The sequence below is a fragment of the Ctenopharyngodon idella genome, chromosome 7 (genome assembly GCF_019924925.1).
Source record: "Ctenopharyngodon idella isolate HZGC_01 chromosome 7, HZGC01, whole genome shotgun sequence".
NCBI lineage: Eukaryota > Metazoa > Chordata > Actinopteri > Cypriniformes > Xenocyprididae > Ctenopharyngodon > Ctenopharyngodon idella.
The window spans coordinates 48,252,706-48,275,496 of record NC_067226.1 but is presented as its reverse complement, the minus strand read 5'-3'; the positions used below and the strand labels follow the sequence as shown (position 1 = coordinate 48,275,496).

Genomic DNA, 22,791 nt, shown 5'->3' with positions numbered 1-22,791 from the left:
AGAAGCACTCGATCCAATTGCAAACACTGGGAGAGCATGTAAGCCAAATGTTGGTGCTGGCAAAAAGTTATCAAAAGAATTTTGATACAGCATAGCTTTGCAAAGGTATAAAGGAATTAATTGGTCTGGCATCGTTCATTTTTCATGAATGCTCGTAACAAACAAGATTTTTCGATGCCTTTGGGGGAAATTGTGTAATTCTTCAAATATCACTCAGATAAACAAACAAGCATGGCACCCAGAAATCAAATTTCAGCTTCTTATAACGTCAAATCTGAATGGCCAACTGTTACGAAATTTGGCAGATACGTAGAAGGTGTCTAGATTACGCTGCTCTTTAAATTTGGTGACAATCAGCCATAGAGTGACTCTGTAATAAGACAATGAATGTTTTTGCTAATAACTTTGGAGCAGTAATGGTAAAAATCAAAATTAGTCTCTCTCCTGATTCCTTCAGTGCCGCTAAATCAGTTTGCATTTTTGCCATAAACGTGTTAGGCCCTGATAACTGCTTCTTGCTTCTAAATTTATTCTTATTCTTAATAAGAGATCAAGCACTGAAGGCGCTGGAACCTTTTTGTGTTTGTATTGATTTTCTTTTCATTTCTTTTCATTTTTTCAGGCATAAAAGTGAATGGGCATCAGAGAGTAAATCGTAGAGACTCCAAACTCGGCAGGATGGTCCCAAACGTGCCCATCTGCACAGGCACACTTCTGTCTGACACTAGGTGGCACTATAATAAGACAATTTGTGTTTTGGATAGTCACTCTGGAACCCTAAAGGTGAATTTTCACAGAGCCAGTGAAGCAGAGCAGGCATTTTAATTTCATTCCTTTTAGAGCCAAACGACACACTAACACACTGTGGATTGTGGGATTGACGGTGAATCGAAAAAAGCATTTTGAATGAGTGTTTAAACCAGGGTTGTCCAAATGTCTTACTGCTAGATGGTCAAACTAGTTCTTAAGACACGTAGAGCCTTAACATAGTGGCCAAGTTTATGCAACTGGACCCAATTTCTTTGCCGTCTTTAACTTTTTACGCCATTTTGAATTTCCTGAAAAACCTTTTTCGAACTCCTCCTAAGCCGTTGGTCCAATCTTCATCAAATTTCGCACATAGCAGCTAGAGACAGCAGTGAATGAGAAAATTGGTATTCATCTTCTTTGAAGGACATCCTAAAATATCTTCTAACATGACTGCAGAATTTCAGTAGCTAACATCAAATGTGAACGGCCTACCATTACAAAAACGGATATATTTGTACATTGTGTGAAAACGACCGCATGTACCAAATTTTGTGAAAATCAGTTGCAATGTGGCGCTATAAGCAGCTTTGATTTTCGCTAATAACCTCACAATTCTTGTTCTTGTAAGCCCTAACAAGGGTATATCTCTTTTGTATGTTTAGCTACACAATTTATTCACCATTCTAATATCAGAAAAACCTACTTTTTCAAACTCGTTTCTCAGATTTTCACCAAAATTTGCACGTCAGCTCAACAGATCTGACATCTAATTTACTGGATGTGACCAATGACTAATATACCTATATTTTGTGTGAACAAAGTCAAAACCACTCAAATCTTCGTATATATGGAGAGCAAGTCATTCTGAAGAAACATGCTTGGTTTCTTAATTTCTGCCGCTCAGTGAGTTGATGAACAGTAAATGATGTGCTATTTTTAATTGTTTGCTTGTGTCCTGATTGAATGGCACCTGAAGCAGGAGAATTGAAGAATTGTTTCTACGTTTTCCTTACCTTTTTCTTCTAAGGGGTTCTCACTTGATGCCACCATAACAGGCTTCTCAGTCAGACCTGTATGAACGTTGAGTAAAATCAGACACAACCCAAAAAAAATCTTACACTGTGTCCTAACCAGATCCGATGCAATAAGATTCCAGCAACAAGCTGTTTTTCTGTCCAGATCAGATGCGACACGACTATGAGACGTGACAAAATCAATCAAAAAAAATCACAGCCAATCAGAATAGCTTGTGGGCAGAGTCAAAAAAACTGTGACTGAAACAATCTTTGTCATAGAATACATTTGTTTGTTCACGGTTTGAGCGTTTCCTTTCATTTATTTTCAAGATCTGAGGTGAATTATCCATTGTCTCTTTCAGTGCGGCTATAAAGTTCATGCAAAATGGTATTTAAATGCTTTTAACATTAAATAAAGCACATAATCAGTACCCGAGATCGTCGCGTATCGCTATCACAGCTGGTTAGGACAAAAACTCTGATTAACGTGGAAAAGACGCCTTTTATCGCATGTTGCAGCATGTCTGGTTACGACACAATTAGGTTTAATCCTTTCTCAAAATGGATGATCACATTTGGGATACAGTATCTTAAGCATTGTGCTCTAGATTACTGAAAGAAATCTGGGTATTCCATTTTTTACATAAAATGTGCATTTTTGTACTATTCATCTTGTGTGAAAGAGAATAAAAAAAGACCAGGGAAAAGAAAGTCAGGGCTTTATCCACACACACACGCACACACACACACACACACACACACACACACACACACACACACACAAAGGAGTAAACCAGACCATGTATCAACCAGATCAAATATATTTTAAACAAGAGAAAAATTCACATTTATTGGAGGCAGTTACCTTGACATTTTCTCAGAATATTTAACCACACAGTTTAGTTTCATTGAACACTTGAATACATTAAAATGAGAAGTACTTTCTCCTATCCCAGTTAAATACGCACTACAACTCATTTGTATGATGATTTCTCTGAAACACTGCTCTGTAATTCAAAGCATTGCTGTTTGTTGAAGCAGTCAGACACGAAACCTTCTAGGTTGTCCAAGCAATGGCAGATGTGAAAATGATCCAGCAGGCGTTTTTGATTTTCCCCAGAAACCTATCTAGAAAATATTACCTTTTGCCCATTTGGTGCCCCAAGAGGTGAAGAAATTACACACTTCAAAGTTCAAATTTAATACCTAAAATCATGCCATTATATGATTAACACAGTTAAATGTTTTACACAACACTAAACGGTTTTCCACCAAACTACTGCTGATAGGATTAATATCTCTCTATACTGGACAAAAACCCAAATGTAAACATATAAATAAAATAAAACACACAATTTAGCAGACATTTTCTGATGTGCAGATTTTGTTGAAAAAAAGTTGAAGGAAAGCAGATTAAAAATACGCTTGCCGCTTACTGAATAAAAGCAAATGTTAAAAACTTGATCCTCAATGTAGCTGCACAGGTTCACTTCCTGGACTCTCTCTCTTTCACTGGCTCAGAAAAAGCAGAACTGATGCTTGATCAACACTCATAATGTGTTATATTTTGCATTATAGGCTTTTTTCACACTGCACTATTTTAAAACCACTCACTCATCTGCTCATTCACTAATCGCTACACAATTCACTACATGAAAAAAGAGTGAGCATGAACAAATTAATGCATGCTACTGTGCATCGTTACATATACGTGTCACAAATATGTCACAAATGAAGAAAAAACTACTTGAAATATGATCTTTCAGATTCAAGTGCAGTTTCAAAACTCCTATTATCACTGGATTTTATGGAGCCCCTAAAGGGACATGGTGATGGGGAAAAAATATGAAATGGCAGGAATTATATGTCAATGCTTTTGAGTTCTCTCGCAAAATGGTTGTGTTCCCCTGCTGTCCCTTCAGGGGCTCCGTAGGATTCAAGTCACTAAACAGGTTTGAATTGGCTATGCCCAAATGCAACCTTTTTTTTTTTTTGTGGTTATGTTATTGTGTGAGCAGTCATAGAGGCTCCTAAGTTCCCTTTACACCTGACATTAACATGTGTTTTGTATCTGGATATTGTTCAGTTTGATTGCATACGTGTCTCCATTGCAATGAGTCAGTGTGATCAGATAAACATCTGACTGCATTTACACTAACTGGAAAACTGGACAGAACTTGAATAATACAAGAGAGGTTGCTTTAACTGAAACATTTCCATTATTTACTTAATTTTAAAAATATATAAAGAATCTGGATTTGTGTTTCCTTTCTTTACAAGCAATCCTACAATAAATGTTAGTAAGAATTAGACAACCCAGACTCACTGGAAAAACGTCATTTTGCGACACTTCCAAAGTGAAATGTCCAGTGAGTGTGTTCGGGTTTCTCTGAAACAGATGAATGAGAATGTGGCGACATTTTATTATGCTGGTTGTTGTACGTATCGCGGCAGTGCAGAAATGTCTGGTGAGCGGTGTTAAAAGCTTAATGCTCTATCGCGTATAATAAAATAGCACTGCAGGGTACACTGCACCCCACCCTAAACCTAACCAATAAAAAAATTATAAAAATAAGAATGCATTTGCTGCCATTTTAGCTTGCGTCTACAAGTCTTTGAGCTCTTTTATCAAATGTCATTTCATGGGACTCGCACCCAAGCGCTCCACGTTGCAAGTGCAATGCTGTACCGGGTGAGCTAATGAGCAAGTTTACTATATCATAATAAAGATTCCAAGTGTACAAGGACTTAACAGATTACTGAGTGCATTGTTGGTTACAGAGTTTAATTCCTTTTTAGTCATGTTTTTTACGACTTCTTTATTTGTGAAAATAATACTATACTAAAATACCATAGGATTACGGAGTCAAGTTGCTCTCTAAAGTTCACATTGCTTCATTTTCAAACTATTTCTAATTTAGTTAATACTGTGCAAATAAATATAAATTTCACTCCAGCATGTTTACCGTCTTTAAACAGTGTGTGGCTCTGGCCATCAAAAAAAATTTATATCGGTCAACCACAAGTTATAAAAAATAAAATCAATAAACTGCCCCTGTAATCAAAATTTGTGTGAAAAAGAATAAAAATGTTGGTGTTTTAATGGCACTAGTGTTTATTTCAGATGAAACTGCAGTGAATTGTATGTATAGCCTACATTTTTGGAGATTTGCAAAAATGTAGGATAAAGGCATGTTTTTCCAATAAGCCCATGTTGGAATTGAAAGAGAGGAAAAAGGAAAGAAAAAGTGCTCTCTTTGGGGAAAGAAATGAAAGAAACGAGACTGTAGTCAAGTTCAGTGATTAACAGGACATTAAATCAGGAAACTGTACTGTCTGTTGACTTTTTCACATCGTGAGAGCAGAAAAACAAGAAGCCACAATGACTCAGTCTGCCAAAATGGTGGATTTGATTATTTGTAACAAACTTATTATGTAGTAAAATGCAGATAAGGAAAATAAATATGCATTTACATGTTGATTAAAAGAGGTCAAAAGACCATCCTAGACCAGACCACCACCAAATGTGGTTTGAAAGATCCAATCACGATTGTGATTCGAACCCTAAAAACGCATTAATGTCATGTGTAAAGGAGCCCTAATTGGTGTACAATCCAAAAAAAAAAAAAGTAGTCTAACTGCATTGAACCATAGAGCATAATATTTATAAATATATAACTTTTAAATGACGTTTAATTTCACAAATAGAAAACATAAATATTCACTAAGTAAATCTATTAAACACACAAATTTATATAACTGACTGAATATGTTTAAAATGCAGTCTGGACGTGTGTGGCAGCTGAATCACTGAATGGATCAGAGAATTCATGTTCAGTTACATGAAACATCCAAACAAACTGATTGATTAAATGAGTCAGACTCCCGACGCAGTGAGTTGACGGTTTGGTTACGACCTCCTTCACTCAGCTGTAAAGCTACAGGCGTAATACCATGTGACAAATAACAGCAATTTATCATTTTGTAACACTACATACACCACTTGTTTGAGAAAGTAGCTTGTTACTGTTCTGAGCAGCTGAATACAGTCACACTACTGAGAGAAGTCAGCAGCATCACTACGGTTAGATATTCACTTCCCAACACGGTTCCTAGTAAATACATTGGGAGTTCTTATTTTTATTTAATTAAATCTTTCAGTTCACTCTTTCTTGATTTTTTTGTTTGAAGATTTAAGTAAACCACGGGTAGATTTTTTCTCCTCTTTGGTATTCTGTTCATCAGCTGATTCTCTTTCATTTTCTGATTGATCCACTTTTTGTCCATGTGGTTTTTTATTTAATTTTGCCACCTTTTCTTGTTTGTCATTGTTCACATTTTCTCTTTCCTCCTCCTTTTTCTCCTTTACATCTTTCTCTGCTTTCTCTTTTGGTGCCCTTTTTTTTTCTTGGGCTAGTCTTTCTTTCTCCACTTTCTCCTTTCTTCCCTTTTCTTTCTCCAGTCTTTCCTTTTCTGCCTTTTCTTTGGCCAGTCTTTCTTTTTCTGCCTTTTCTTTCTCAAGTCTTTCTTTTTCTGCTTTTTCTTTGGCCAGTCTTTCTTTTTCTGCCTTTTCTTTGGCCAGTCTTTCTTTTTCTGCCTTTTCTTTCTCAAGTCTTTCTTTTTCTGCCTTTTCTTTCTCAAGTCTTTCTTTTTCTGCTTTTTCTTTGGCCAGTCTTTCTTTTTCTGCCTTTTCTTTGGCCAGTCTTTCTTTTTCTGCCTTTTCTTTCTCAAGTCTTTCTTTTTCTGCCTTTTCTTTCTCAAGTCTTTCTTTTTCTGCCTTTTCTTTGGCCAGTCTTTCTTTTTCTGCCTTTTCTTTCTCAAGTCTTTCTTTTTCTGCCTTTTCTTTGGCCAGTCTTTCTTTTTCTGCCTTTTCTTTCTCAAGTCTTTCTTTTTCTGCCTTTTCTTTCTCAAGTCTTTCTTTTTCTGCTTTTTCTTTGGCCAGTCTTTCTTTTTCTGCCTTTTCTTTGGCCAGTCTTTCTTTTTCTGCCTTTTCTTTCTCAAGTCTTTCTTTTTCTGCCTTTTCTTTCTCAAGTCTTTCTTTTTCTGCCTTTTCTTTGGCCAGTCTTTCTTTTTCTGCCTTTTCTTTCTCAAGTCTTTCTTTTTCTGCCTTTTCTTTGGCCAGTCTTTCTTTTTCTGCCTTTTCTTTCTCAAGTCTTTCTTTTTCTGCTTTTTCTTTGGCCAGTCTTTCTTTTTCTGCCTTTTCTTTCTCAAGTCTTTCTTTTTCTGCCTTTTCTTTGGCCAGTCTTTCTTTTTCTGCCTTTTCTTTCTCAAGTCTTTCTTTTTCTGCCTTTTCTTTGGCCAGTCTTTCTTTTTCTGCCTTTTCTTTCTCAAGTCTTTCTTTTTCTGCCTTTTCTTTGGCCAGTCTTTCTTTTTCTGCTTTTTCTTTGGCCAGTCTTTCTTTTTCTTCCTTTTCTTTCTCAAGTCTTTCTTTTTCTGCTTTTTCTTTGGCTAGTCTTTCCTTTTCCACCTTTTCTTTGGCCAGTCTTTCTTTTTCTACATTTTCTTTCTCAAGTCTTTCTATTTCCGCCTTTTCTTTGGCCAGTCTTTCTTTTTCTGCCTTTTCTTTGGCCAGTCTTTCGTTTTCTGCCTTTTCTTTCTCAAGTCTTTCCTTTTCCGCCTTTTCTTTGGCCAGTCTTTCTTTTTCTGCTTTTTCTTTGGCCAGTCTTTCTTTTTCTGCTTTTTCTTTCTCAAGTCTTTCCTTTTCCGCCTTTTCTTTGGCCAGTCTTTCTTTTTCTGCTTTTTCTTTGGCCAGTCTTTCCTTTTCTGCTTTTTCTTTGCTTAGTCTTTCTTTTTCTGCTTTTTCGTTGACCAGTCTTTCTTTTTCCGCTTTTTCTTTCTCCAGTCTTATTTTTTCTGCTTTCTCCTTGGCTAGTTTCTCCTGTTGTTCTCTTTGTATACGTTCCTTTTGTAATTTAGCTTCTGCCTCTTCTTTGATTTTTTTAGCAGCAAGAGCAGCTTGTCTCTCCTCTTCCTCTTGAGCCAAAACACTACGGACTTCAGCAAGGGCTAATTTGGCAATCTTTTTGGCCTCAATCTTCTCATGAATCATTCGTAGCTGCTCCTTCAGAGAGGCTTTCAGCTTTCGCCCAATATCTCTGGTAGGATGTTCTGAGAAGGAGTGGGACAAAAGTTCACATCTCAGCAGGCTCATCATTCGTCTCACATGCAAAGTTTTAAGTGTCTGAATAACGGTCTACCTTTCATGATTCATGAAAGAGGAAAAGCTTATTCAGTTCCTTAAAGATGCAGTAAGCGAATTCTAAGAAATACTGTTGAAGTTCGAAATTGACATCCAAAGAAACAAACCCCTAACCATCTCGAACCACGCAGAAACCGAGAAACGACGATGTGTTTTCCCAAGGAAACACCCTCTCCAGTGCATGAAAAGTGTGGATGGTGCCGCACCAGCAGAAAAGCACTCTTGAAGGCACTGTAAACCGAAGTTAACTGAATCCTCATCACGAGATCTGCACCAAGAGGCAAAAACTCCATTTAAGGCCATACAACCTCCTAGTAGAAGGAGCCATAGCACTCCCAATAATCTCTTAAACTTCAGTTGAAAGACCCTGAGTCAGCAAAGAGCACCATTCAGTAGCCAAATCCAATGGCTCCAAATCCATGGATTTGGATGCCATATCTCACCCCTCGAATGTGACAGCAAATCCGCCCTGATTGGAATCTCCCAGAGTAGAGCCTCCAGAGGAGCAATCAGGTCTGAAATCACACCTGAGAGGGCCAACGCGGAGCCACCAACAGTGACACACCTTGTCCTCCCACACCCTGTTCAGCACTGCCTGAAGCAGAGGCGCCAAATTCAACAGGGAGAACCACAGAGGACAATAAGCTGTCTCTTCAGAAGTGAACACATCAACCTCCACTCTGCTGAAGCATTGTCAGATATACTGTCTGAGGGTGCAACCTCCATTCCCCGGACTCCAGACTGTGCCTCGACAGGAAGTCTGCTAACAGATTGGTGACACCTGGAACATAAACTGTCCTGAGAGACAGAAACTTGTTCTGCAAGGAGTATGGAAAGCATACCAAAGGAGTATGTGTCGCACTAGAAGCCACATGTGGCAAGACAGCATCCCCCTGGGGGGATTGTCTGTCCTGACAAGGACTTGGTAGCCCTGAACCATTGGGAGGAACCGACTCAAAGCCAGATAAACGGCAAGCAACTCCAGAAAATGTATGTGCCATTACCAATGCTCGCTCCTCCAAACTCCATAGACAGGAAGGCTGTCGCAGAAAGCGCCACAACCTGTAAGGGAGGCATCCGTTGTTACCAGAATGTGATGATGAACACCCCCTATGGAAACACCCCGGGACAGGAACCAAGGTTGCTTCCATACAGCAAGGTCACAGAGGCAAGAGGCAGAGACCCTTGTCATGTGCAGCAGACCCAAAGGTATTACCACAGTGGCAGATGCCATGAGACCCATCAGGCAAAGACCTACTTTGATGCTTTGACCTGACCTAAAACAGGACAGACTGACACAGAGAGTAGAAACACGAGCGCTCTTCTAGATGTTCAGTCTGAGACTCTTACGGAGTCAAAATTAGCTAGTCAAGGAAATTGAGATATGCTGAGATATGAGGAGTAAAAAATTGTTTTGTGCCTCAGACAGGATTGAAGCTTCTCATTCATGCCCCTGAAGTGCGCCTGCAGTGGATCCCAACACATTCTCTGGGATTGTCCCCCTCCATTGATGTAGCGCCTGTCACAGGTATCACAAGGCGTGGCTTCTGGGCACTGAAGGGGGTTAAGTACGATGAGGCTGGAGATCTGAGGTGTACTCTATGTGCAACCATTTGCTGTCGCCCGAGGCACATCTAGCGATGTACAGAACAGACCTCGGAGGGCTGAGAGAGAAGGGCAAAAATGCTTTAGCGGTGGGAGTGGTTCTTGCTGATCTGAAGGGAGGGAAGACTTGGAGGTGGCTCGCCACTCATAGCGGCCCGTTTAGGGTGCTGGGCACAACTGTCACAAGATTGAACTGATGCAACTGATGTATCACGGGCTCGCTGTGGAAAAAAGCTGCTTAAACTCTATCGACTGCTGTTTCGCCAACCTGAACATTTTGATGACCGCATTCACAGTCACAAGAAAGCCCTTATCCTTATCACAAATCTCAGCAAGATTCAGCCATAAGTGCCTTTCTACAGCCACCAGCCCTGGCATTGAGCGACCAATTGTGCAGGCGGTATGCTTAATCACTCGAAGCGCCAGATCACTGGCTTGACGGAGCTCCTTGACCGCCTCAGAGGTCACACCAGCTCTCTCGTCCAAATCTTTGAGGACGTCTGCCTGGTAAGCTTGTAACACGGACATCGTGTGCAACGCTAAACCGGTAGCCACGTAGAACTTGCCGACCAGGGCAGAGGCAGTCCTGCAAGTCCGAGAGAGAACACTCATCCAGCTTAGAACGCACATCTTGCTGAGCTGAAGCAGGGCAATCAAGGCTGAGTTTCTCTGCAGAGCGAGAAAGCACATCAGTGAGCTCCGAAAGCACCACCGACTGCTGTGCTGTCTGGCCACTACGTGGGAGAACATCGTCCAGGCTGAAAGAGATCACATTGCGTGCTTCCAGGCTGAACTACACATGAGAATCCATGCGGCTGCCATACTCAGAGAGAGAGAGAGAGAGAGAGATATGAAAGGATGAAAAGGAGAATCCCATCTGCCTTGTCTCCATCGGATCCCCAGGGCTCCATCTAGTGAGGCGCCTCGGCAAAAACAGAGTTGGGGGGAGGTACACAATTCAGCTTTCTTGATTTCAATTTTCAACAGCGTCTCAGAATTCTCTTACTGCACCTTTAATTTAGATTTTATGTTGATGTTTAAAAGTTTATTTGTGCATTAAAAAAAAAAAACATGCAAGCTATCAGAAGATTGTAATTTTAGTTGAAGTCTGTACTGGCTTTTACTGAAGATTAGTTGATTATTTCATTTGCAAAATGTGATGAATTTGAAATCCAAAGATTCCAATTAATTCAAATAATGTATTTTATGAAACTGCATTGTTGCGATCATTTGATGTACAAAAGTATTGGGACACCTGACCACTAGTCCAACAGAGACTATAATATCATCACATTTTATATGGAGTTGGTCCGATGCACAGACCCTATGGCCTGCTTCGACTCCTCCCCACCATATGCCGGCATGATGTATCCCAATCTTCAAGCAGAAGAAACTGGATGAAATATTCAGAATGATACCAATCTACAATCTGACTTGTCATGCATCCTGGAATCATAACCACACCATGTTGGTTCGTTTGGCCAGAGAAGAACTGGTCCCCCAACTGAGCCTGGTTTCTCCCAAGGTTTTCTTCTCCATTTCTGTCACTGAATGAGTTTGGGTTCCTCACCACTTTCGCATATTGGCTTGCTTAGTTGGAAAAACGTAGTATTCAGCAATATTACTGATTTGACTGTACTGAGACTACTGGAATGAGAGCTGAACTGAGCTGGACGATGACATCACGGTGTTCTACAGAGCTGCTTTATAACTGAACTGAACTCATTTCCTGTTTATCCCTGTAATGCTGCTTTGAAACAATTTCTATTGTATAAAGTACTATATAAATAAAGGTGACTTGACTTGCAGCTAAAACAGTTTCCACTCTTATGGGAGGGCTTTCCACAGGGCCTGGCACGCAATATCCATTCCAGTTCATCCCAAAGGTGTTGGATGGGGTTAAGATCAGGGCTCTGTGCGGGCCAGTCAAGTTCTTCTCACCATGTATTTATGGACCTTGCTTTGTGCACTGGGGCATAGTCATGTTGGAATAGAAAATGGCCTTTCTCAAACTGTTCCCACAAAGTTGGAAGCACAGCATTGTCCAAAATGTCTTGTTATGCTGAAGCATTAGGATTCCCCTTCACTGGAATTAAGGGGCCTTTACCCAACCCCTGAAAAACAGCCCAATACCATTATCCCTCCTCCACCAAACTTTATCGTTGGCAGGTAATGTTCTCCTGGCATTTACCAAACTCAGACTCACCCATCAAACTGCCAAACAGAGAAGCGAGATTTGTCATGTTTTCACTGCTCCAGAGTCCAATGGTGAGGTGCTTCACACCAGTCCATCACTTGGATTGCTTGGCATTGTACTTGGTGATGTGAAGCTTGCAAGAAGCTGCTCGGCCATGGAAACCCATTCCACAAAGCTCCCGCCGCACAGTTCTTGTGCTGATATTAATGCCAGTCTAAGTTTGTTTTGGAAATCTTCAGCAATGGAATCAGCGACTTTTACACACCATGTGCCTCAGCACACTGTGAGCCTGCTCTGTGACTAAGGCTGAGTTGCTGCTGTTCCTAACAGCTTCCACTTACCAGTAATACCATATACAGTTGACAGCGGAATATCTAGCAGGGATGAAATTTCACAAACTGACTTATTGCGTCCTATCACTCTTCAGAATGACCCATTTCTTCACAAATGTTTGTAAATGCAGACTGCGTGGCTAGGTGCTTGATTTTATACACCTGTGGCAATGGGTCTGATTGAAAAACCTGAATTCAAGAATTACGAGGTGTGTCCCAAAACTTTTGTCACTATAGTGTACATACACACACACACACACACACACACACACACATGCATACATAAAAAAAAATATATAATAAGCATCCTGTGTTTCACAGAAGTCATAAGGGTTTTGGAACAATATGATGGTTAGTAAATCATGATATAATTATCTTTTTGGGGTAAACTATTGCTTTAGTATTAGTATCCCTAAGACTATAACAGTTTCAACACTCTAGTATACAAAAAATAAATAAATAAAACAGAACAACAGAAAAAAAGATATTGCAATTAAAGCATGCCATTAAAAAGCTGCACTGAAGCTAATTTATTGTGGTAGTATCACCAGATCTCATGCTAAGTACCTCCGTCTTTTTTTAACCCCACTTCTTTAGGTGTCTCATCTGTATTGAAAGAGGGTAAAACAGTGAATGACAACCTGCACTTTTGCTTAGAAGTAAGTTGTGTAATTGTGGTAACTGACAAGTTAGAGAACACATGCTCCACTAAAACAGCAATCCAATACTGTTTACAGATCTCTGATTCTCTGGCATCAAGTTTGAGCTTCTGCATATCATATTTAATGTGCTCTGAACAGCATTTATGAACATTTTGAAAGTGTGGACTTTCAATGGATGGACAGAAATGATGAGAGAGCATTACAAATATCTTAATTTGCAAGTCTTTTGGAACAGCATGAGGGTGAGTAAATGATAACAGAATTTTCATTTTTGGGTGAACTATCCCTTTAATTCATTTTCTCTGCCATAAATATGGTGTCAATTCAGCGCAATAACTTGCACATGTATTAACTTGATGAGTGCACAAAGAAAAATCTCAGGGTGTTTTTAGCTTATTGCAGACATTTGAATACTTGTTGTTTCGAAAGATTAATAGCTTCAACATCACACACAGATAACCTTCTCTATATCAAGACCGCACCATGCAGGGATCCACAAAGCGATGCATTACATGGAGGACAAGGAGCGCCACTTAAAAATAAAATCAACTGTTTATCAATGATAGAATTAATGAATCCACTTCAGTCAATCTTGGGTGCCAAAAGCAAAGTCAGAATAAAATGCTTCTTCAAAGACCTCAAGCAACACACCGACGGATGCCTTTCAACATGCCAGAGTCACAGAAACGCTACAACTCATATCTTGTTGCAGCTTCCTCAGTGCAAGCAAACACGAAAGACAAATGAAAAAGGACAGCAGTGTCCATGAAAGCCACAAAATATCTTTACAAGTAAGCTTGGAAGGGGCTTCTTGGATACGGTCTCCCTCCGACGTGACATTTTTTCTTAAGGTTTTTTCCTTTGTAGCCACAGTAGCATTTTCTGAAGGGGAGAAAGTTATAAAAATGATACCGATAAACAGACAGACACACACACACACACACACATAAATGAACGCTGGCTATCACCAGTCGATGTGGCCCACAGCCGTTATTAACCACTGGATATAAGCCAAGTACTTTACAGTTGCCTGACATACATGTGCATCCTACTTGCTGATTTGCCCATTTTGAAAATCAGCAAGTGAGATGCTCGTCTCACTAGCACAAAACCAATTAGTTACATGCAATTTTTTTTTAACACCAACAAATGACAGGAAACCTCAACCTCAAAAGCAGAAACATTTCTGCACGACACAATTTCATGAAAGCAACACATTTAAAGGTAGTAGCACAGAGAAGCTTGTGGTTAGACCACATCCTCATCTCATGTCTGAAAATGTGTTTGTGTGTGTGTGTGCGTGTGAAAAAACAGAGAGAGACAGAAAGAGTATACAACTTCATATGGGTAGGCACCTTTGACAGAGGGGGAAAAAAACACATTCACAAATAAAAATCGCACTCACCCAACAAAACTTTGGCATCTTCTACATCAAAGTCTCCATCGCCATCAGCATCATATACTCCTCCAAGTGTGCCTTTCATCGAGCAAAGATAAAAGATTGTTAAACAAATAAGTGTAAGGAGACCCTGTTTGCACTGTACACAAGCTAACTTTTGGGTTGTACTGCTCGTTATAAATAAATAAATCTTAACCGCTGATTCCTAATTTCATCCATTTTCGGATGGCCAAACAATGGGGTTTTGCTTTCGCATACAAACACACGGCGTCTCCGCGACATGACAACACTACAATTGACCATACACACGGTTACTTCCTGGTTTTCGTTAAGCCAGCTCGGGCATTTCCAGTGAACTGTTATCTGTCATTCTGTACTCGCTGTACATCGACACAAAACCATCAATGGTTGACTTTAATGTTGTATTTATATTTTAATGCAGTTTTCACACTTGCCTAAGTTGCGAATAAACCAGTTTTACTGATTGCAATAAAGACAGAGCTAATGGGAACATTTGAATAAGAAATGCGGTGTCTAATTAGACACGCACACGCAACATTTTTTAAGCATTTCAAATGTTATTTTTAATGTGATGACCAAAAACATTTGTTTGTCTCCATGTTTCAAGACGTAGAAAATCCAACATTTAAAAAAAATAAAAAGACCACTATAATTAATTTTAATTACCACTATAACAGATCATTTATTTGCACATATATTAGCCATTTCCTGTAATAGTTTTTCACTCAGTTTCACTTTTGAATAAATATTAAACATTACAAAATCACTAGGTTTGAGTTTGAAGTACTCACAAAATCTCATGAAAAACAATAACTTTTCTTGTGAACGAATTACACAGAAAGCGAGCACCGCGCTCGGGTGGAATTACGCTAATATTTCACATTGTGACGTGGACGTTTGCGGAAGTAATATCTGGAATATCTGTATCGAGGCATTTTAGACAGGTCTAGCCAGGGTTCACTGTTAGATAGAATAAATCCATTTGTGGGAGACTATGAGCTAACACACACAAAAAAAGAAAAAATTAAAAAGCATCATATGACCCCTTTAATAAAGTCCATGGATTCTGGGGAATTTTGTGTCTCATATGCAGTGCTGTATGCATTCAGTTTTCATTTGTGAATCAGAGTCTGTTTTCTGTAGCCCTTCGGAAAAACATCCCATTCCTGCGCACAATTGGCTGAACAAAAGCAAAAAACAGCAGTGTTGACAGAAAAAATAAGTCCTCTTTATGGAGGCCTCACATATACACATATATTTGACCCCTCCGCAAGGAGTAAACACTCCACAGATCTGCATGGATCATTTAAGTGGCAAATGTTGTATTAAAAAAAAGAGAGAGCAGTCTGCAACCCTGCAAGAGTGTTTTTAAAAGTACTTACCAACCACACTGTTGTAGTCAACGAGGTCAAACCACACGACACCCACAGACAACCAAGCGCCCAGAAGAGCGAGCACCAACAGCCAGCTAAAGAAAGAGTTTCCCTCTGTCTTCTTTTCACTCTTAATGGCTGTATTTGCAACTGGAGGCTCTGAGAACACACACACACACACACACACACATACATACAATCAGATACTAGATGTGTTGTAGTTGCAATAGTGTTGAGTATACAAACTACTGTATCAGTCAGAAGTTATCATTCAAACCTGAATATGAACTAAAGGTAACACGTATTTTTAAACTTTCTTTTTACCTCTAAGCGAAGAACAAAAAAGAATATATTGGGCCCTTAAATGTAGAATGAAAATATGAAAGCAGAATTTGAATAAGAAACTAAGTTTTCAAAAATGTTATAGTTAAGCAATGACAAAAGCCAATTATTGTAGGTACAAAAGGCCATTATATATTATGAATATGAATACAGTCACAGGAAAGGTGTACCATGACTATATTCAAATGGCAAATAAAGTAATATAAATTACTTTAAATTACTTTAGTACTATTTTCACATGCAACTTTTTGTAATTTTAACAAAAACACTGGTTTTCAAACATTTCAGCAGTGATTTCAGAGTGACTCCACCCACACGCTCTTCTGATTGGCTGTGATTTTTGATTGATTTTTGACGAGTCTTGTAGTTATGATGCGTCTGACAAATTGTGTCTGGTTAGGGCACGGTGTCAGCCATCTAAAAAACCTGTATTAATCCACCTGTATTAAGTTTTCTAAGTTTGGAACGACATGAGGCGAGTAAATGGTGACAATTTTTCCTGAATTATTCCTATAATATCGACGTGGTTCGTTTGTCCCTCCATTGGCGTGATGGAGCTATCCGTTTTAAAAATTGGTAATACTATATCTTCTGGCTTATTCTTTGAAAGTACATGTAACACCTTGAAATGAGGTCAAAAATTCAATGAAAAAAGCTCCAGGGAACGGTTCACTCGCAGAGGCGAATAACAAAGGGTTAAAAAATAACATAAGGATTGTATTACACTTGACTGTCTGGCAAGGTCATGTGTATGTTGAATGCACTAACTGACATGTGATCATACTCTAACCGGCTCTATTTTTCAGCCCAAACATGAAAAGGGAGTGGCTACATACATGTGGGCGTTACCTCATAAGGTTGACAGGGCCAATATTTAGTAATTAGTGTCACAATGATTAGTCAGTCCAAACACAAGCAAATATCAAACATACATCTGTTAAATGAAACCAATTCATGTATTAAAAACAACACAGTAGGCTACAGAGATGTTACACGCAAAACTACAATGAAATGTATGAACTGCAAATGCTATAACAGTATAAACAATTACACAAGCTCACACTTTAAGAAGTATGCAGTACACAAACACACAAGAGATGAACTTCAGACTTCATGCTCACACCAGCACTGAGTTCAACAACCCCATATGAAACGTTACACTGTATCCAATTCTGATCCACACCACACCGGCAAAAACACCCCACGTCTGACCACAACAGACTCTACCTGTCATTTCGGCTCCGTCTACACTGGTTTCTCCCATCCTTGTGGGTTTAAGTTTTTTTGAACAAAACTGCAAAAGAAAAGCAAAGCTTTTTTTCTGCTCACATGAAGCACTTCTCACTGGTTTAGCTGCAACACGATATATGCACTGCCTCCTGAGTATTTTTAGTGCTGCTGTACACACACCCTCTTTTAGACCTCATATGGGGACAACAGTTATAGCTAAACACACACACACACACACACACACAATTGACCCTTCACTAAACCCGCCTCCCAAGGTTTCTAGGTCTAAGTTTTCATCCGACCATTTCCCATCATTCTGTAGGGAACTTATCCCAGCATATTTAAAACATCTTTAAAACGTTTCACAGCATTGTATTTTGGCTGCAATCAGGTGATGCTGGTAATGTAACCAAAAAAAAAATATATATATATGAAATACAATTTTATGAAAATACCAATGTGGCATGTATGTTTTAAGTAGTAAAAAACATTAATATTGTGTGTTTACTACAAAAACAAAACCAGACTAAACTACAACTTTTGTGAGAGGTTTTATTTAGGTGATAAAATACAAAGTTCTCTCATGAAACTCTAGATAGCACAGGCTGATTAGTCCTTAACTCAACCTGCTTGCAACCACATCATTCTCTATGGGGCACAGCTGAATGGTTTCTGCTGTATCAGTAGCCAATGAGCTCACTGCTCAACCTTCAAACACTTGGTCAGCGTTTGCTGTAGCAGTTGCAACGCGCTTTTAGAAACCCTCCACCCGTCCCCAGCTCCACCTGTATAGATCTGCTACGGGTAATTCATGTAGCTATACTGTACAGCAGCAGCATGTCTTACTTGTTCAGAGCAGCGTGTCGTGTATATATTGGAAGTAATAAGTCCCGTACTTGCTCTGCAGCAGCAGCAGCGTAGCAGATCTATTCCGCCAAGACCAAACATATCAACATTGACATCCATTACCATGCCAAACACTAAGAGAGTTGTCATGACAGAAATAATGTAATCTGTATGTTGTAATAAGACATTTAAAAAATGTCACACTTAAAATAGTTTACCCTGGGTCATTCTAAACCCTGGGTTAACTGTATCCTGGGTTATCTTGCTTCACGTTTCACACTGCTCTTAATTTACCCCGGGTTAACAATTAATCCTGGGTCACACTGTGCATTCCTAAACCCTGGGTTAATGTTCTTATTTTCATATTTGCGGTGTCAGTGTCACTGATTGGATGAATGCAGCACGCAACCTGTTTACTGCTCTAACATTGCGCATCCTCGTTTTACCAACTGTACTATCGAGTTTATACTGAATGGGTTTTTTGGACTATAAAAGTGAGAATTTATACACTTGAATTGTTGCATTTTCTGTCAGCATTTGTAATTTTTACTCTCAAATGCTGAATTTATGGTTTATATACAATGCGCAATGTTTCTGTGACTGTCCAAAGCACGCAAATGTGTGTACGCGACTGGTTGCCGCATCATTTCACACTGTACCAGTTTGGCACCGCAATGCGGGGTTAACACCACAAAAGCAGTGCTAATCCTGCTCCGGGGCAGGGTTTTATAACCCTGGGTAAAAAGGGGTACTAACCCCGCTTCTACAAAGGGCTTTTCACACTTGAAAAAGTTAACCCTGGGTCATTCTAAACGCCAGGTAAATGGAATCCTGGGTTATCTTGCTTCATGTTTCACAATTTACCCGGGGTTAACAATTAATCATGGGTATTCATAAGCTGACGTTTCACATTGTACATTCGTAAACCACGGGTTAACATTCTTATTTGCATATTTGCAGTGTCATTGATTGGATAAATGTAGTGACCTAACGCGACCTGTTTACAGCTCTAGCATTGCGCATCTTCATATTGCCGACTGTACTATTGAGTTTATGCTGAATGGACATTTCGGACTATAAAGGTAAGAATGAAACGGTCTCTTCTTCACTCAAATCGTCGCATTTTCTGTTAGCATTTGACATTTTTCCTCTCAAACACTGAATTTACTGTTTATATACAATGCACAGTGTTTCTGTCATTGTCCAAAGTAGGCAAATATGAGCATGTGACTGGCTGTCTGTTGCTAAGTGTCTAGCTGTAACACTGGTCAAGTTTGGCACCGCAATGCGGGGTTAACACCGCAAAAACGGTGCTAACCCTGCTCCGGAGCAGGGTTTCATAACCCCGGGTAAAAAGTGGTGCTAACCTTGCTTCTAAATTACAAGTGTGAAACGCTCCTTTATCCAGGGTTAAAAGCGGTGTTTAGGACGACAATAACCCGGGGTTAAGCGCAGTCTGAAAAGCCCTCAAGTGTGAAATGTTCTTTTACCCAGGGTTAAAATCAGGGTTTAGAACAACAATAACCCAGGGTTAAGCGAAGTGTGAAAAGCCCTTCTGTTGAGTTTAGCGGTGTTAACCCCCGCTTTGCGGTGCCAAACTTGTACAGTGTGAAACAAAGTGGTGTTAGAATGTTATGACAAGATGCTTGGCAAACCGTCAGCCAATCGTGTGCTTCATATTTACATGATTTGGACAGTCACGAAAACACTGCACATTGTATGAACAGTAGCCTAGTTTTAGCATTTGATGAGGAAAAATTCATCTGGAAGACATATATTTTAGAGTGTTTAAAGACGTCTCAGATGTTTGTATACAGCAGATGCATTCGAGATGAAGAGATCTTTTACAGACATCTTGCAGACGTACGTGTGCGTACAGGTCGCACACTGCGTTTGTCCAATCAATGACACCGACACCTCAAATATGCAAATAAGGACGCTGACCCATCCCCAGATAGCACGTCTGCAAGATATCTGTTAAAGATCACTTCATCTCGAATGCATCTGTTGTTTACATCTGATTGACATCTTTAAGATGTCAGTTTTATATACATTCTAAATCATAAACATCTTAAAGACATTTTCTAATAGCTATTTGACATCTGACAGGAAACGTCCTATAGACGTATTGCAGATGAGTAAACACTCTAAAATATACGTCTTCCAGATGTAAAGCACATCAAATAGACGTCTCCAAGATGTGCATGTGCTATCAGGGTAGGGTTTAGTGTGAAACGGCAGTTTGTGAATACCCAAGATTAACTGTTAACCCCGAGTAAATTATGAGCAGTGTGAAACGTGAAGTAAGAAAACCCAGGATTCCATTTACCTGGGTTTTAAATGACCCAGGGTTAACTAGTTCAAGTGTGAAAAGCCCTACTGTTTACGCCAGGGAAATCACTGCAGAACTTTAAAGAAATGTTACGCTCATTATCAGTAATGCATGTCTTTTTAACTAAAAAAACAACATTTTTAGGTACCATAGTTGATGTACCTTGGAGTACCTTGTGAATGCTCTTGTAGTGAGTGATTACAATATTAAAGTATCATGGTACATTTCTAGAATCATATCTAATACCACTCTACTATAACAGTGCCGCAGTACTTTTTGGTAAGAGATCTTTCAACTGCAATCCCGACCAGTCAGAGGCATAAAGAGGGTGTATCACTGCTTTCAATCTTTGCAGCCTCAATCATTAAATCCACCCCATTCTGGATCATAAACATTACTGTCACTGAGAGAATAACATGCTGATTATTTCATCACGTTTGCGCGTTTATCTCCTCATAAACGTAACGTTTTGTTCTGCTATTATCTAAATAATTCTAAAAAAAAAAAATGAAAAGCATTTGCTCCACATAAGGAACAATTTGTTTGTATGAAGCAAGATCCAAATTAACTTTACCTTTTCTTGACTGGCTGCGAGCAGTTTTCTTCTGCTTCATGTTAACAGAAGGAAAGAGTTTGAAGAGGATGTCAAGGACTGGTTAACTCTCTACAAGTTCTGCATGACTCACTTGTGCAGAAATCTCTTTTTCGTCTTCTTCCTTCTTCTTCTTCTTTGGAGAATTGGCGTTTTCCGTACTATGGGCTCATTCCGCCACCTACTGTTTCCTTTTCCTCACATGGATGATAGTTTATTTTCGCAGTTACTCTTAGTATTAACGTCATCTGGGGGTTTTACATAGTTTCACCATCTCATAATAACACTGTAACTCTTATCAGAAATAATCCAAAAATTGTTTGTTTTTGTTTTTTTCGGCTTGTGAAGAAAGAATCTCCCAAAAATAATTAAGAGGTTTATAATAAAATAAGATTGACATCTTTGTCATTGTATTGAAAGTACAGTGAAATGTTTTCCTCAAGGGAAAGACTATAGAATCAGTTTTCTGCATACAAATTGACAGACAACATTTCAGACTTTTATTTCCAGTTCCAGAAATGGTGGGATAATGTTTCAGTTCATTTTTACAGAATTCACATTTATTGATCTTTTTTTTTTTTTTTAATCTTTTGATAATATAAACTTTGACAGGGTAGGCCTATATTCTTTGAATAGTTTTGAAAGTTACCTCTTTAATTTTATCGGTTATAAAGTATTTAATACATTGATTCCATACTTGTTTTCAATATACTGTATATTTTATATGATATTATCTTTATTATAGACCAGTTGTGGAACTGCCACTTGCCCGGTAGGGGTCAGTGCTGTATTCTCAGTGTGATGTGTGTGTATTGAACACTGATTTAAATATATTACTAATTAGCTGGTTAATATAATGTTTTGTCAAAATTGCTTTAAGTGTTATGAAGACTGAAGAAAATGATGAAATCTGGCACACAGATATAGGACAGTCTCTTATTCATTGCCTCTAGCGCCCCCAACTGTCCAAAAGTCTGTTTGCGCTATTAACTTTTGAACCATAAGACCTAGAAACAAAATTCATGTCGAGTCTACATCATTTTCCGTCATTAAAATTTTCCGCCATTTTGAATTTTCCGAAAGATCGACTTTTTTGAACTCGCCCTAGAGTGTTTATCCAAATTTCACCAAAATTGGCTCACATCATTTTTAGTTTTTAAAAGCTTTTGATAAACCAAAGCTTCCTTGAATAACGTGTGAACGAATTCGGAGAACATCGAGTAAAAAACGGATCTCTGCAACGCTTTAAGTTATTGATTTTGCGGGACAGCGTGTCTCCAGGACCAGGGCTGAAGACCTCTGCTTTATTGAGACAAGTCTTGGTACGTCATCACAAGCATGACCTGAGGCTACTTGCAATGTTTCAGCACAGCGCCACCTACTGGTCAGGAGATATGAAAAATGGCAAACTTCTGGTTTGCCCAAAAATCATAAAACCCAATTTTCCCATATCGACTATTTTGGGCGTCGGCCATTTTGAATTTTGTCGATACCATTTCGAAAATACTGTATTTTACGAATGCATTAGCTTATTGTTATTGCTCATCGGCACTATGCCCTAAACGTACTCAAAAACTTGAGACAACGCCACCTTGTGGTCAAAAATTATAATTAAATAAAAAATGCTAATAGCTTTTTATTGATTTAGCCTACGTTAAAGAAACTGGTCTTGACAGATTCCCTGAGGCATATCCAGAGCAATAATACCAATCATGCCATAATTGGTCGAAATTGCTGTCCGCCATTTCGCATTTCTTTGAAAAATCTACTTTTTCAAACTCCTAGACCGTTGACCAAAGTCAGCTCAGATCATCTTCAGACTATACTGGAAAAAGTTATTAAAAGCTTCTTGATTGGCCAATCCCTTCTTGAATAACACATCAACAAATCTGATG

General features: G+C 39.0%; 1 protein-coding gene across 1 annotated transcript in view; it reads right to left on the bottom strand.

Moving 5' to 3' along the window:
- Window positions 1-21,047, bottom strand: part of unm_hu7910 (un-named hu7910) — a 29,446-nt gene extending 8,399 nt beyond the window's left edge. The window contains exons 1-6 of the mRNA XM_051901316.1: window positions 20,879-21,047; window positions 15,564-15,713; window positions 14,167-14,238; window positions 13,551-13,643; window positions 12,667-12,705; window positions 6,401-7,874 (exon numbers count right to left, since the gene is read on the bottom strand). Coding sequence (XP_051757276.1) covers window positions 6,401-7,874; window positions 12,667-12,705; window positions 13,551-13,643; window positions 14,167-14,238; window positions 15,564-15,713; window positions 20,879-20,918 — 1,868 coding nt within the window. The 5' untranslated portion in view covers window positions 20,919-21,047. The remainder of the gene's footprint in view (window positions 1-6,400; window positions 7,875-12,666; window positions 12,706-13,550; window positions 13,644-14,166; window positions 14,239-15,563; window positions 15,714-20,878) is intronic.
- Window positions 21,048-22,791: the final 1,744 nt, after the last annotated feature.